This window comes from Protopterus annectens, chromosome 3.part0 (assembly GCF_019279795.1).
Source record: "Protopterus annectens isolate FY-2018-M chromosome 3.part0, PAN1.0, whole genome shotgun sequence".
Taxonomy (NCBI): domain Eukaryota; kingdom Metazoa; phylum Chordata; order Ceratodontiformes; family Protopteridae; genus Protopterus; species Protopterus annectens.
Window position 1 is genome coordinate 1,276,548,453 of NC_056731.1, and position 16,596 is coordinate 1,276,565,048.

General features: G+C 43.2%; 1 protein-coding gene across 5 annotated transcripts in view; it reads right to left on the minus strand.

Moving 5' to 3' along the window:
- KCTD1 (potassium channel tetramerization domain containing 1) overlaps positions 1-16,596 on the minus strand; it is a 643,332-nt gene that overhangs the window by 20,824 nt on the left and 605,912 nt on the right. For all 5 annotated transcript variants that reach the window (XM_044065435.1, XM_044065436.1, XM_044065437.1 and 2 more), the window contains one exon: positions 1,629-1,934. In XM_044065435.1, coding sequence (XP_043921370.1) covers positions 1,629-1,934 — 306 coding nt within the window. The remainder of the gene's footprint in view (positions 1-1,628; positions 1,935-16,596) is intronic.

Here is a 16,596-nt window from a genome sequence, read left to right on the forward strand (position 1 = left end):
CAGATGGAGCCGAAGGCTTCTCGGCTCCGATACTGGATACTGTGTCGGCTCCAGCCAGAGCCGACAAGGCAACAGCAGATTGGGTGTTGGAGCCGATCGGAACCGACCCTAGCTGAGAAGGAGAAAGATCGGCTCCGGCCGGAGCCGATCTCGACTCGAGTCGGAGCCACCGGGGAAGGCTTGGAAGCTGTAGCCTGACCCTTGGATGGCTTGGAAGGCTTACTGGACCCAGGTTTAGTGGGTGAACCTTCCGGCTTTAGCAAGCCACGGAGGATTAACTTGTTCCTCCTTTCCTGCAGGACTCGCTGGCTAAAAGAGTGACACAAAGCACAGGAGTCCTGCAGGTGTAAAGGCCCCAGGCAGTAAACACAAGAAGTGTGACCGTCTGTTAGAGACATTTTCTGACAGCACGAGTCACACTTCTTGAAGCCCGAGACCTTTACCTCTTTAGACATAGTCTAAGGAAAAAGAGTAATAAAATACTCACACACACACACACACCAAAACAGTCACACAAATTAATCCCACAAACACAGACACACCGGTAGGGATTAAAAGGGAAGGCCTAGGCCTAACTGAAAATTTTTAAAACTTTTTATAAAGTAAAAATTTTTTTACTATAAGGGGAATAGGGTGATTGTATGGACACTACACACTAAAAAATAGGAAAAGGGGAAGATAAACCCTGACTTAAGCTGTTTGAAAAACTCAAACTTACCTCAGCTGGCAAAAAAGGAGACCTCTTCGCAAAGCGGCAAACGAGATCTGAGGTAGTCCTGCCTTGCATCATGGGATATAGGGTTGCCTCGAGCTGGTAAAAGGAGTTCTCAAGCTAAGCAAGTGCCGAGTCGGAGCCGAGGATCGGCTCCGAACCCATCCAGCAAGAATGAAGGCGAGATTGACAACTTAACATTAGCACTTAAACTGTACATATCACTAGATGACTGCAAGTGCAACAGAAAACAATTATTTTCCTGCACTTTAGATAAATCACCTCAAAATACTAACTTCATTAATTTCAGAACATGTGTTCTATGTGCAGCCATCTGAAGTCTTTAATTTAAGAGAACAAACAGGATGCTCTCGGTGCTGTTTATCCCAGCAGAGAAAACAGAATAACCAATAGAAAATTATCTAAAACTGTCAAAGCTAAACAAGTTTCTAGATGTCAGAATTCAAGAAGTTAACTTTACAGATGGCCTAGCACTCTTGTTCATTGCTCAGTCTTATGGAAACTGAGGCCCTCTAAGTGCAAGGAACTTTTTTGTAAAAGTCAGGTTCAGGATTACGCTGGATTAGTTTACAGCACAAACAAAAAAGAAATGAACACTGGAATCGGTTACAATATTTGTATTACATTAAACTCTAGTCTTGTTCTAAATTTTTTCATTATTACCCTTGTTTAACTTACTGATGCACAGTTTCTGTTATTGTTATTCTATTTGCTACTTACTATGGATATTTGGTTCTGTCTTATGCTCTGGCCATAGATGATAGGGACACTTTAGGCCATTAACAGGACATCAAAACAATACAAAGTTAAATAAAAGAATAAAGACTGTAAAAACAGAAGTCTGTTCTTTAAGTGCTCATACAGAGTCAGTAGATGTTAATGATTCACAACTTACCTGCACAGAATTGAGGTGGCAATATCCATTTAATGGAAATCGGATGACGTGTGTTGAGTCGTGGTTCCAGCCAGCATTAACAGAGTTACACATCACATCCCCAATCTCAGGGAACACCTCTTCTATCAGTGATTTATCTCCACTTAGAGTGATTCTCTCTCCGAGTTCAGGTGCTACTCTAACAACCAAGCACTCACAAGGTCTTGAAAAACGTTTTAACTCACGTTCTTGTTTCCACCTTTCCAGTTCTGCCAGCATGGGTTGCAGCTGAAAGTATTTTGCTTCTTCATATAACAAACTGCAGTCCTTTATCAAAATAATAGAAACAACAGAGATACAACACAATCAAAATCTGAAACATAAAAATAATCACAGCAATGGACAACAACATATACTGCCATAGTACATGCACAATTTAGCATTTCAGTGCTGGCAATAGAGACTACTATTTGCTGCACAGGCACACAAACTACTTCTAAGTAAGCTGTTACAGGAGCAAACTGGCGGCATTGCATAATACAATATAACATTACTATCAAATGCATATTTAAATGTACAGAGAAAATACATCACACACAAAAGTGCAGAACAATTAAAAAAAAAAAAAAAAAAAAACTCTTGTCATAGATTCTTAGGAGGTTACTAGGCTATTGGCCCTAAGGCCTTTGTAAGCCTAACCATGTTATACCCTTGTTCCCTTACTGATCAAGTTGTATGGTCTGTATCTGCAGTGCAAGTCTATAATCAGCACCAACTGCCCTTATCCAAGAGGGACATTGGACATTCCCCCTGGGGTAAATTTATGGTCTCCCATCCAGTTGTCTAAGTTATGCTTAAACAGGGTCATTGAGGAGCTCTGTTTTACGTGAATTGGGAGTTTGTTCCAGAGGAGTGGCAATCTCTAGGAGACATATCTGTCGCTCCAGCATGCCCTTTGAATGTTGCAGGCCAGGTTAAAATCCCTAGAGCGAGTGAATCTTGCCCCAATTAATTTGCAGATGTGTGGCATTTCCATTGGGGGAGGGGACAGTGCTCTGCAGGCCAGGCACAATTTTCTTCTCAGCACCCTATAAGATGCAGAGTACAATGACAGGACCTTCAGTCTGTCCATGTAGGTCATGTGTTGAAGGCCCTGAATTTTCTTAGTGAGAAGCTGCTGCGGGTGTCTGGTGAGGTACATAGAGAAGTCATTGTTGTGCTCTATTAGTGGTCTGATGAGGGATGAGTACATGGGAGTTGTAACAACTTAACTCTGGATGCGATGCCCTTACTTATGACATGTGCAACATAGAAGGCCTTCCTTACCACTGTGGACATATGGTGATCGAAGTTAAGGTTGCTTGAGCTAAGTGGGGTACTGTCAATATTGTAATTTGCAGGGACTTCCCCTTTGCCAAAAGGGATGATAGTGCATTTTTTGCACTTAGTTTAAGTCTGTGGCTTTGGCACCAACCACTTGTCTGTGCAAGCCCTTTTTGTAGTATGCCAACATCATTGGGGGCTCAATGATTCCACCCAGTTTGCAGTCATGGGCGAATGTGGTAAGCCACAGGCCATCTATTTTCACCTGGACTTCAGAGAAATAGAATCTAAACAGTAGGGGGCCCAGCACATATCCTTGTAGTACAACACTTTGTAACTGGTCTGCTTTTAGTGGTGGAATCCCCAACTTCTACTGTATGTGTTCTGTTGGAGAACCAGTTGGCTACCCATCTAGTGACATATGGGTTAACTCCCAGCTGAGTGAGCTTCTCAAAGATGCCTGAGTGGGGGATTCTGTCAAAAACTTAGGTTAATTCAAGATGGGCTGTATGCTCTGTTTTGCCTTCATCCAGGGCTTTAGTGACATTCTGGGCTTTGGAGACAGTCTGTTCAGTTACCAATATGGCTATTTTTTTTTCAAACAAATAGACATGAGTGAGACAAAAGGCAATTTTTTTTTCTGCCTCGGTGTGCATGCTTTCCCAGACACTTGTGTTGTATTCTGATGCAGACAAGATGCCAATACCAAAAGGCAGGGATTAGCACTTCTCAGAAATGATATTCAATACAAACCTTTTCATAAGGCCAGTCCAATCCAGTATAACCTGCAGACACTAGGCAAGTACAAATATGTGAGACCTTATCATAACATTAGAAACTCAAGTAGATCACTTTTTCAGAAATCTTGACTACTGTGATTTCAGCTGCAGAAGGCACGATGTCTAGTCTGAGTTCCGGTGACCAACACCCTTTCTCATCCAATGGCAGACTTCTTTCTGGCACAAAGCATCAATGAATGGCAACAGAAGTCCTCCACTGGCACCTTAGAGCTTTCTTGCCCAGGAAAGTGAAGGGTGCATACTCTAAAAGCTAAGGAGTAGAGCCTTGATTACTACTTAGCAGACACACAGAAAAGATGGCCCTCCGTATCTAACTTGAAGGGAGGGAAAAGAGAAAGACTACTTCCCAAATCTACCTGAACCTTGGAAGATCTCCGAACTTAAAGGCTAGAGTACTCTAACCCAGCCTAAGACAATGGGTGGAAAAAACAGTACTGCAATAGTGATCCATTTGATCATAGGTTCATAGGTTGATACTAGCCTATATGCCCTAGGGCATTTATCAGCCTAGCCAGAGTGTGTTTGGCTTTTGCCACCCCTTAAAAATGGGTTTTACTGTTCCCTTTTTAGGTTAGTTTACTATGCCTCTGTCTAGTAGTGACACAGAAATGATCCCCATCCCGGGGTGAACCTACGATCTCCCACCCACTCGTCAAGATTTCTCTTGAAGAGAGTCAGTGAGGGGCTCTGCCTGATATGGACTGGGATTCTATTCCAGAGTGCTGGGAGCCTCTGGGTCACAAATCTGTCTCTCCAGCATGTCCTATTAATTTCTGTGTTGAGATTCAAGTCCCTTGAGCACATAGCTCTAGTGGATTTGGATTTTTTGAGGTGGAGCATGTCCATTAATTCTGGGTTGGACATGGCTTTATATGTCAGGCACAGATCGCCTCTAAGTAGGCGGTATGCAACTGAGTAGAGCTGGAGTTTCTTTAACCTGGCAGCAAAGGTCATGTGTTTGAGACCCTTGATCCTCTTGGTGAGGTACTTTTGTGGTCTTTCCAGTTACTGCAGGTGTCTGGTAAGGTACATCCCAAACGGGGCATTGTATTCAATTATGGGCTTGATGAGGGATGAGTAAAGGGGCACAATGACCTCCCTTGATCTAGATGTGAACCCTTTCATGATAAGGTGGGCTATATAGAAGGTCTTTCTAACAACTTTGGCAACGTGGTTCTCAAAGGAGAGATTACTATCAACTTGGGTTCCCAGGTCCCTAATTACTTCCTCCGTACTTAATGGATTACTGCCTATGTGGTAGTTTGCGGGCACTTTGTTTTTCCCAAAGGGGATGACTATACACTTCTTGGCGTTTAGTTTTAGGCCATGGCTTTGGCACCAGTTGTCCGTCTCTGTGAGACCCTTTTGGAGGATGCCTGTGTCAGCTGGAGAGTCGATTATGGCACCCAGTTTGCAGTCATCTGCGAACTTGGTCAGCCAAAGTCCTCCCGTGTTGGCCTGTGCCTCTGAAAAATATATACCGAACAAGAGCGGTCCCAGGACTGAGCCCTGTGGGACGCCACTTGTAACATTTTTAGAGTCTGACATGGCTCCCGCAATTCTGACCATGTGGTTGAGCCAGTTTGCAACCCATCTTATGACATAGGGGTTAATATTTAGGCTGGAGAACTTATCCATGATGCCAGAGTGGGGTATGGTGTCGAAGGCTTTTGCGAGGTCCAGGTAGGCTGTGTGGACTACCTTCCCTTCATCTATGGCCTTGGTGACAGTTTCGAAGATGTCTACCAGGTTCAAGAGGCAGGATCTGCCTTTAACAAAGCTGAATTGTGTAGGATCTAGCGTCTGTAATTCCCCAATGTCTTTGTTTATGAGTTCCATGATGATCCGCTCCACAGCTTTGCAGACCAGGCTAGTCAGGCTTATGGGGCGATAGTTTCCAGGGTCCGCTGAGGCTCCACCTTTGTGGAGTGGGACCACTGTTGCTGTATGCCATTCCTTGGGTACATATCCTGTAGTAAGGCTGAGATTGAACAGTAACCTAATATGGGGTTTTAGCTCTTCTTGGAGCTCCTGTAGGACGCAGCCCGGGACACCGTCCGGTCCCCATTGATGCTGTGTTTTTTGCTTTGGAGAGGGCAGCTCCCACCTGAGCATCTGAGATGACAGGGAGATAACTCTCTGTTGGGATAGATATTTGCTCTTTTGGGGGGGGGGGGGGAGGAGAAGTTTGCACTGAACCTATCCGCCAGGATGCTGGCAATGTCTGTGGGTTTAGTATATTTTTTGTCATTTTGGACTAACTCCGAACATATCTGGGAGTTGCCACCTAGGTTTCTAACATAACTAAAGAAGGCCTTGTGGTTATCTTTAGTGTCTTGTGCAATTTTTCTCTCGAAGCTGGCCTTGGAAGATTTTATGAGGGACCGTAGTCTTTTGCTAGTACTGATCAGTGATGCTTTCTTATTGTGGGATTTTGCTCTATCCTGCAGTAGCTTCCTCCTTTTGTTGTATAGCTTATTTATGGCAGTGGTCCACCAGACAGGACGCCTGCCTTTGGAGGACTGGGTCTTGGGACCGTAGTCTTTTGCTAGTACTGATCAGTGATGCTTTCTTATTGTGGGATTTTGCTCTATCCTGCAGTAGCTTCCTCCTTTTGTTGCATAGCTTATTTATGGCAGTGGTCCACCAGACAGGACGCCTGCCTTTGGAGGACTGGGTCTTGGTTTTATTTGGGATTGCATGATCCATGCATTCCTGAAGATGTCCATAGAATGCATTTATAAAGGATTCTGCAGCCTGGGCCGTAGTTTCCACTGGCCCGGGGGCTTTGAGTGAATTCACCTCGGTTTTGAGAAGTGTGAAATTAGCCTTGGAGAAATTTTTTACTGTGGTTTTCTGGGGTGATGGTGGGGTCGGGATGTGGATGTCCAGCGAGATTAATTTGTGGTCTGATCTTACCAATGAGGGGTGTACCTCTGGTGCAGAGCATAGAGTCCCCATGTTTGTGATGATCAGGTCCAGTATGTTTTCCCCTCTTGTAGGCGTGGTGACCAGTTGTTCCACAGCATCTGAGTTTATAAATTCTAGGAACCTCTGGGCTAGGCTGTTGGGGCTTGAGTAGTGCTCCCAGCCTATGTTTGGGTAGTTGAAGTCACCCAATATAAAGGTATTTGGAGAGACCTTCATATTCTCCAGTGTTCTCAGGAAAGCCACGTGAGGTTCCAGAGTCTGGGATGGTGGTCTGTAGCAGGCTACAAACTGAAAAGCAGTTTTGCCCACTGTTAGTTGCACATGGATGGTTTCCGATGCTTCGTGCAGTGCCACTAACCTGGAGGTGTGGGTATCCTTGATGAATATGGATATTCCCCCTCCCTTTGTGGTTCGGTCCGAGTTTTGGGGCTGAAAAGCATGGTATGAGGTATAACCTGGTAGTGCTGCGGTGCTCTCGGGAGCCCTGAACCAGGTCTCTGTTATTGCACAGACATCGATATTCTCCATGCTGAGGAGAGCTTTGAGTGCTTGCATTTTGAGGTTTAGACTTCTAGCGTTGAGTAGCATTACCCTTAGTTTATTTTTCCTTGTGTTGTCTATGGAGGTGGGTTTGTCTTTTGAGCCTTGCCTAAAAAAGGCACTATGGGGGTGGCAAGAGCCTTTGCCAGTATCCGAAAGCCCAGAGGTGACAGGTGCAAGCTGTCCCTAGCGAAGCAACGTGGCTTGTCGAGTATGTCATCCCAGGTTGACAGACACTGGACCCCCTTTGAATGACACCAGAACTTTAGCCAATTGCTAAAATTGATCATTTTTTCTTTATACTGTGGCATCATTTTTGGTGAGGGTAAGATGCTACTCAAGGTCAGGGTCATACCTGTCTGGGCTACATGATCTGAGAGCGCCTCTATGTCTCTTTTCATGTAGTCCAGGGAGGTACGGCTCAGGCCATTCACACCAGCATGGACAATGACAGAGTCATATTTGTACTTGCTTTGGAGTGACCTGAGTGCTTGTGTTATGTGGTGGATCCTGCCACCCGACAGGCAGCTCACTGTGACCTTCTCCTTATTCAGCCTGGTGAGTGGGACGTCAGTGTGCCTGACAATAGAGTCACCTATTACAAGTGTATCAGGTGTGTTGTTTGGCCTTAAGGGCTGTGACTGTTTGGCACACTGATTTTGTGAAGTATGTGTTTCACTTTTTTTGTTTTGTGGTAGAGATTGCTTGGATGTCTGCTTTGGAGGTCTCTGCTGCTTAGGCAGATTTGTATTTAGAGCCTCCGAGTATGTTTTAGTGTGTTTATGTGCTTGGTTTGATGATGTGGTAGGTCTATGTGCGACTGGATTTGAGGTGTGTATGGTTACCTTCTCCTCATGACTGGCTGCTCCAGTACTGAGTTGAGAGAGCTTATCCTCCAGTTTGGCTATATGGTTGCATCTCTCGCATATATTAGTACTTGTTGGGAGGAGGAGAGGGTTGTCTGTGTACATGAGGCAGTTGTAACATTGCCTCAGGATTCCCAGATTCACCAGCTGGACTGGAGAGGAAACTAGCATCTGACCTTTGTACATGCCGGTATATTATAAGTAACTCCTTTATGGCTGACAAAAAGGACCAATAGGGGACGAGTACTCCAAGGGAGTATATGAGGAGGTAGTGCTATTAGTTTATTAGTGCTAACTTATATAATTGCTTGTAAGAGCAGTGCTAGGCTATAGGTTGAGAATAGTGTCTTTACTTGAGAGAATAGAGCAGATCTAAGGGAAAAAGTGAGGAGCAGACTTACTGGAGCCGAGAATTGTTTAAGCCTGGTTAAGTGGCGCTGCCCGATGCTGCGCTATGCGCAAAATCGCGCCAAAGCGGGATTTTATACAGGGAACTTAAAAGAGCTAGAAATTACACCAAAACGGTATATAAACTAAAAGATTCTTGTGCTGAGGTCACTCCTCCAGGGACAGATAGGCTGCTCAAAGCTCCCCACTCCCACTGGTGAACAAAGAAGCTTCCTTCTATCCAAGTAAGGAAATGGGCAACACAGGAACTATTCTAAAGTCCAGAATACAGCAATGCATGTATTAGGGACTATTCTAGGTCAGGAAAGGTGGGAAACAAGGATTTTCTTTGTTTTTTTTCTTTTTTTAACAGAACAAACAGCAGAAAAAGTACAATAAAATCTTAACACAGGCTAGCGCACTTGAGTGAGCAGCCTCAACAGTTAAATTCAAACAAACAAACTTTTAAAAGTGCAGGTATTGGAAATCACAAAAACAAGCTTAAAACAGGCAAAAGAGCAGATTAAACTCGCTTTTCGGTGAGGAAAGACAGTCGCACAGGTAATAGCAGTAAAATATACTTAAATCTTGGAAGCAGTCACTCTTTTCATTTCTCTGCTGCTAGCACCACTCTGCAGGACCACGAGGAGCTGTTGCTGAGTAGGAACAAGCGAAAAAACGCACCAAAGCGGGTTTCTATACAGGGAACTTAAAAGAGATAGAAATTAGCCCAAAACGGCCAATAAACTACAAGATTCTTGTGCTGAGGTCACTCCTCCAGGGACAGATAGGCTGCTCAAAGCTCCCCACTCCCACTGGTGAACAAAGAAGCTTCCCTCTATCCAAGTAAGGAAATGGGCAACACAGGAACTATTCAAAAGTCCAGAATACAGCAATGCCTGTATTAGGGACTATTCTAGGTCAGGAAAGTTGTTACAGAATCACTCAACTTTCCTTGCTTGGGTCACTGCTGTAGAAGTCCAGACAACTGGCAAGATTCCCACAGTTCATGATGATAGGCTAGTGGCCTGAGGGGGAAGGGTCAGGATGCATCAAACAATGCAAAATGGCCACAGCAAACCCAGCCCTAACCACAGAAGTCATGTCCAGTTTTTAATATTTGGAAAAGGTGTGGAAAGTTGACCATGTAGCTTCTTCTAAGATAGGTTGAGTATTCACTCTCTAGAAGGCAGTCATAGTGGCAAATGCACTACTCATGGTATAGGCTCTCACACCTCCCTCTAGTTTTTAACTTTGCAGGGATAACAGTACACGACGCAGTAGGACTGCCATATAGAAACTGTTCGTTTACACATGGCCCTACCTTACTTACTTCCCTGTTGCAAAGAACATGAACAACTGACAAACTCTGAGTATCCTTGGTTATGTGCAATTATTTCAGCTGCCACTATACACTGAGGGAATGCAACATCCTTTCTATCCTGCTTTAAAGATTAGGAGAGAAGACAGTTATGTGAATGGTCTGATTATGTTCCTTAACTACCTCTAAAATAATGGAAGGATGCATTCTCATGCCTACCACATCCTCGCAGAAGACTAAATTTTTTTTTTATCCATCAATGGTTGGAGATGTAATACTCCTTTTGCAGAAGAAATAGCTACCAAACAGGCTGTTTTCTAGGTTAAACATATGTGGCTACAGTTTCAAAAGGTGACTGGGTCAGTTTTTCTGGTAAAAAAAAAGAAAAAAAAAGCAATCTGGAAAAAGCAAGCCTTATTCTGCAAGGTCTCAGATGTAGGTGTCCTTTTAGGAAGCATTTAACAGGTAACAGGCAACTCAATGCTGCGTCTAAGGGAAAATCAGCATAAAAATGGCAGAAATGTACTTTAATAGAAGCAAAAGCCAAACTGTAATTAAATAGCTCATTTACATATTTCAAGGATCTGGGACAAAGGTGCTGTGATGGGATCCTGATTCCTTTTGTGGTACCAGAGGGATAACCTATTTTACTTGGGTAAATAGGATTTCCTAGTGGCAGGCTTTCTAACCTTCTTAAGGAATTAAAAGCTTATTCTCGTTTTGACCAGGTGACATGAGGGATATGATCGATTTTGTCTTGTCATTGCAGTACTGTCTGTTGCCATCTGTAGGACATCTTTCTTCAAAATGGCTTGAAGGACTTGAGCACCTACACCACAGTCATCACATCTTTCATATTTATGTACTTCCTTCTTTGTAAGTGCATCCCACTGGCCTTAGACCTCAACGTTCTGAATGTATGCCTCCCCTCAGGCCAGGTCTGAGACAGTTATTGTTTGAGCCTGGTTGTGGAGCTCCTGTTTGAGGGGTACCCTACATTCTGTCTGGTTTAGGAGGATACCTCTCCATTTCATGGATATACAGAGAATTATTGGTATGATCTCTTCCAGGGATTACAAACACTGGCTCCAAATGGGTCTTAGGCATCAGTGGAATCTTCTCATGTGCAATTTTGTCAGAGATACTTGCAGTGCAGTGGATTGTCAGGTACCTCACTGGCCTGTGATATCTTCAGAAAGATGCTTTCTTCTCCTGCGCAATATCACATAAATATTGTGCCAGGTCTTCCAATCTGTCATGGGGAGGATCAGCTTCTGGCATCTGCAGCACTGTACTGTCCCCAGAAATTAAACTTTTTTTGGAAGATGAATATTATTAGAAAATCCAAGACTGGAAACAGTCCATTGTGAATAGGAGGGCCCAGATTACCTATTCCTGTTACCGTGCCTGAAGCAGGCAGTCATCTGGGTAAGGGTAAATATGAATGCCTCTTGTTTTGCAGTAGACTGTTACAGGAGTTGCATAATTTGTGAAAATCTTGGGTGCAAAAATCAACCCAAATGAGATAAACTGGAAGTGTGTGCCTCCTACTTTAAAACAGGATGAAAAGCATGTGGTCCTTATGAACTGGTACATGTAGATGTGCATCCTTGAGTTTCAAAAAGATAACAAGGCCTAAGGAAAAGGAGTTATAGCAAGGTCTGTAATGTCAAAATTCTGAATTTGGGCACTTTCAGGAAGGTGTTTTGTTCCGAGATGTCAAGGGTGGGTCTATACAGCCCTTTCTTTCTTTCTGGGAACCAGGAATAGCCTTGACTAAAAGCTAATTTTATTCTTCCTTGGAGACATTTCCCAGTACCACTCGTAGGAGGCATGCCTGAAGGACAGGAATAATTACAGACAACTGATCTTTTTGTACAGGATGGATACTAGTCATCTTGGGTTTCTTTAGAACTGTAGTGTGTAGCCCTGAGAAATGAGTTTTTAAAACACATTTCACCTTTGCAAAATAGCATCAGAGGCAGTGAGACAACACTGCAACTCCGAATGCTGCACACACAACAAAGTATTGGTTTAAGGGTGTGTACACTTATGCAATCAGTGTATTGTACGTTTTTTTACTTTTTATATTTTCCCCCCAACAGATTTGTTTGTTTTTCAATTGAATTGTACAGGTTATAGGTCACATTAAAGGTGGGAAACGTTTTGAAATGATTTATTGTGGTCTATTTTTTTTTTATATCACAAAAACCTGGCATTTTAACAGGGGTGTGTAAACTTTTTATATCCACTGTACGTATGTGTGTGTATGTTGATTTTGGATGCACACTGTTAACACATTCTGGCCACTGGGTAGAACACGGGCCAAAAGCTGATGATATCTAAATATAAAAATAAGTACTACATGTTTTTTTAATTCACAACACTTAAAGGAATTAACTAGTTGTTGGACTTGTAAGAAGTTAAGAGGGACAAAACAAATGCATTGTGTCAATAATAAAAAAATAACAAAAACAAAAACAAAAAGAGCATGTGCACAGAAGCAGACACTGCATGCAGCCACAGCAACTGCACTCTGCATGATTATGCTGATTTATTTGCAGGCTTGGGAACATTGGCAGAAGCATATGTCCATCCACCCACAACCCATTTCTGCATATGGGGTCGGGGTGTCACTTCAACAGTGACAATCTACAGCCAAGTTTACACTGCCACAGTGTCAGAAAAATATCACATAGAAATAAAACCAGAGTGAGTGGTATGGAAGAAATACTGTGGCAGGGCTAGCCACCCAGTGGTGTAAACCTTAGCTCAAGATGATTGTCACTGCTGAAGTGACACCCTGACCCCATGTGCAAAATGGGAAAAAGAGGTTGAGGATGGATGGATGGATAGATATGTTAGTGATACAAGTTCCTAAGAAAGTACAAGTAGCAGTCAAGGGTACGATAAAACAGGAATTTGGGTAAGTAGAAAGCATATATGATTGTTAAGAAGCATTCAGATTCAACAAAATATGTAAAGAAAGACAAGATGCACAGCAGTACTGATCTGCAAGTTCTGGAAGAAAGAGCGCATTATCTACTGCTTGCTGCAGAATAAGAGATTTTGGTGATTCCAAAGACCAAGTTCCATTTCATTATTAGACGCAAACCATGTTTTTAAAAGAGAAGTATGAAGAAGCAATTCCAAACTGTATATATTCAATCTGCTATTAGGAGAATACAGATTCCTTAAACTTCTGTTTGATATTTTAACTTGAAATTATGCTGCCTTCATCTGTTTAGCTGCTGCTGCATCAGTCCATTGTCACAGTCCTTCTCATGTCGCACCTTAGTCTAACAAACCTTGGCATTTACAACACTTTGTTAATCTTCGAATACTTGTACTGCAGTTCTTTGGAATACTTGTGATAAAAAATGGTCTAAGGAATCCTGACTTTAGCAATGAACAACAAACCTAAAATAAGGTGGACAAGTCTTAAATACACAGGTTATACTGAATTATCAGAGGGACTGAATCTTACATTTGTACCTTCTATATGTCGGACATGTCTACATCTCTAAGAAAACTGTTTGAGCAAGTAGTAAACCAGGAATGGAGCTACAAACAGGAAAAAAGACTTGAAATGCTCAAAAAAGTGTCACAGATACACCAATATTAAAATACTATAATGTGAATAAGCCAGTTAAGTTGCCAGCAGATTTGGTCAGAAGGCACAGGACTTGTGATATTACAAGACACCAACCTGTCAATTGGTCCTAAACTTTTAGAGATGCACAAAAGACATACTAGTGATGTTCATTGTGTTTCACTGTTGCACTCATTACACTTGGGTTATCCTGCTGGCAGGCTACCTGCAGTCGGCCTGAATTCCAAAGTCCTGGTCCGGCGTCGGTTGCTGTCGCCTCCTCCCTGACGTCAGTGCGCCAGGGGTATAAAAGATGCAGCTGACACCATTTTCTTCAGTCTTTCTTGCCATGCGGTGCCCGAAACAAAAGCAGTTCGCAAGTGCCGGTTGGCCGACTCCTGAGATTTTTGAAATCGAATTTCAGATCCGAAGTCTTCAATGAAGCTAAGTACCCCGTTGCGGAAACTTTTTTCTTGCTCCAGACCGATGTCAGAAAAAGTTAACAATTGTATTTCTTGTGGGAAGCAAATACCTCATAAGGATTTTCATTCTTACTGTATTCCTTGCCTAGGCCCTGACCACGACGTTGCTAGCTGTCGGTTTTGTGCTAGATTTAACCAATGCACTATTAAGCGTCAGTACGATTTTGCTTTTCATTATTTTGGCAGAAGTTTTAACTATATAATGCCGTCGGAACAACCGATGAACGGAATTCATAAAAAAAGCAAGGATAAAGACAAGGATAAGCATCCGAGGTCCAAAACCGATGACGAGGCCTCTTCTAGGCCAGTCGCCGGTGCTCAGTGAGGCGCTTTCGCAGCCCCTGACTCCCACTACATCAGAGCCACAGGCCGCCTCCAACTCCCATGTGGAGACAGCTAGGCCTCTGGATACTCAAGGTATTGGCCCTTCGGAAATTAATCCCTCAGATGGGTCCAGAGCCGCTGAGCAGGCATTGGCTTCTGAGGGTGTCTTCAGACCTACACAACTTTACATCAAGCCTACTTCAGCATCCAAGACAAAGTCTAAAACAGTTTTAAAGACAAGGAAACCAGTACAGCATTGTCCAGGACAGACTTCTATGCCTAAGAAACAGATGCTCAAAATGGCCGAAGACCTAATTACTTTGATCAGGGGTTCCCATCCCCCTCCTGATAAGAGGCCCAGGTAAGACACTGAATAAGATTCCTCTGATCAGGTTTCCATTTCCTCTGATTCCTCTTCTGAACAGGGATATTCTGTTCCTCCTTATGAGGATTCTGATGCTGAAGATTCTATTGCTTCAGCTTCTCCTCCTGAGGACTATTCATTTGGGGAAACCCTACATACCATGAGGGAGCATTTCCACTGGGAGAGCCAAGATTATTACAATTCTAAGAAAATACTTAGAGACTTTCTTTTACTTCCTCAGCACAGACATCTTGCAATTCCCCCTATTCTAGACATAGTAGATGATGTATTTTCAGAGTCTGGCCTGTCTCCAGACTCTTTACCTCCTGCTCCTGTTAAGCCGGACAGATACTACAGGGTTCCAGACTCCCATAAATTTCTTTACAAAAACCCTGCTGCTGACCCAGAAACTATCTCACAGGGTCCCAAAGGGGTCAAGGCTGCTTCTGCTAAAAACCCTGTCTCCTCAGATAGAGATTCTAGGGCTTTGGACAGATGGGGGAAAAAAGTTTACACTTCTGCTACCTTGGCTGTAAGGGCTTTAAATTGTCAATTTCATATGCTCAAATATCAGCAATACTTAATGTCTTTGTTAAAACAAAAAATGTTGACAAATTCTGAATGTTCTGAGAACAAAGATTTGCAGGATTTATTGCATGCAGTTGAAAAAGTGGGAAAACATACTTTGCAATGTGGCTATGATTCACTGGAGGCCTCGTGCAGGGCCGCTGTTACAGGTTCTGTTATTAGAAGGCATGCTTGGTTAAAGGAACAGAATCTGCCTGATCATGTTAAAGCAAAATTATTGGATGCTCCATTACAGCATGATACTTTGTTTGGTGTTAAGGCAGAAGAGGTGTAGGTGTTGAAGAAAATGGAGGATAAGGCTAAATCTATGCAGACAGTAAAGGATTTCTTACAAGGTACAGCCACCCAGATTTAGCAGGAACTGGCCCTCTAAGAATTGGTCCTTTCCAGTGTCAGACAGACCACAAAGAGGCGGATTCAGACACCCTAGAGGCAGGCAACAGCCCCAGGGCTCATACAGGCCCAAACAATGGGGTGCTTCTACCTCCAAAAGTGGAGAAGACAAATCACAGCCTTATAGAAAACAGTCCCAATGACTTCCCTCTGCCAATGCCAAGCACTTATTTTTTGGCAGCACCCTTAGGGGGAAAGCTAGCACTTTTTTCACAAAACTGGCACAAGATCACCCAGGACAAATGGGTCTTAAATATAGTCTCTCAGGGCTACAGGTTCCACTTTGACACCCTTCCAAAGGCAAAAGGTATGGCAGACCTGCCACACAATCAATGGGCAGAGGCACAAAAACAAGTTTCATCTCTCATGGACATGGGGGCTATCCAGCCAGTGCCACAACAAGAGCAGGGACAAGGATTTTACTCAAGACTTTTCTTAGTACCAAGAAAGGACAAAGCCTGGAGACCAATTCTGGACCTGTCTATTCTAAATACTTTTCTGGACGTACCAAAATTCAAAATGTTGACTCTACAGCAGCTTCTGCCCATGCTGGACAAGAAGGCTTGGCTTGTAATTTTGGACCTCAAAGAGGCATACCTGCATGTCCCAATCAGACAATCTTGCAGAAGATACCTCAGATTCATAGCTGGCTCAATGCATTACCAATTCTCTGCACTGCCCTTTGGCTTATCTACTGCGCTCAGGGTCTTCACAAAATGCCCGACACCAGTAATTGCATTTTGCAGACAAAGAGGAATTCAAATATATCCCTACTTGGACGACTGCCTTATTCAAGCAAAGACCAAAGATATTCTACTACAGCATCTGGCATTTGTAAAAAGATTACTAATTTGCCAAAGGTACACAGTAAACAAAAAGAAATCAAAACTAGTACCCTCTCAAGAGATAATATTCCTGGGTGCAAGCTTAAGTACAACTGACCAGATGACTTATCTCACGCCAGACAAACACAGGCAACTGACTTCTTACTTCAGAAACATGGCAACAAAGACCCAGTTATCTGCAAGAAAAATTCTGCAGGCTCTGGGCTACATGGCATCTTGCATTCTACTAATTC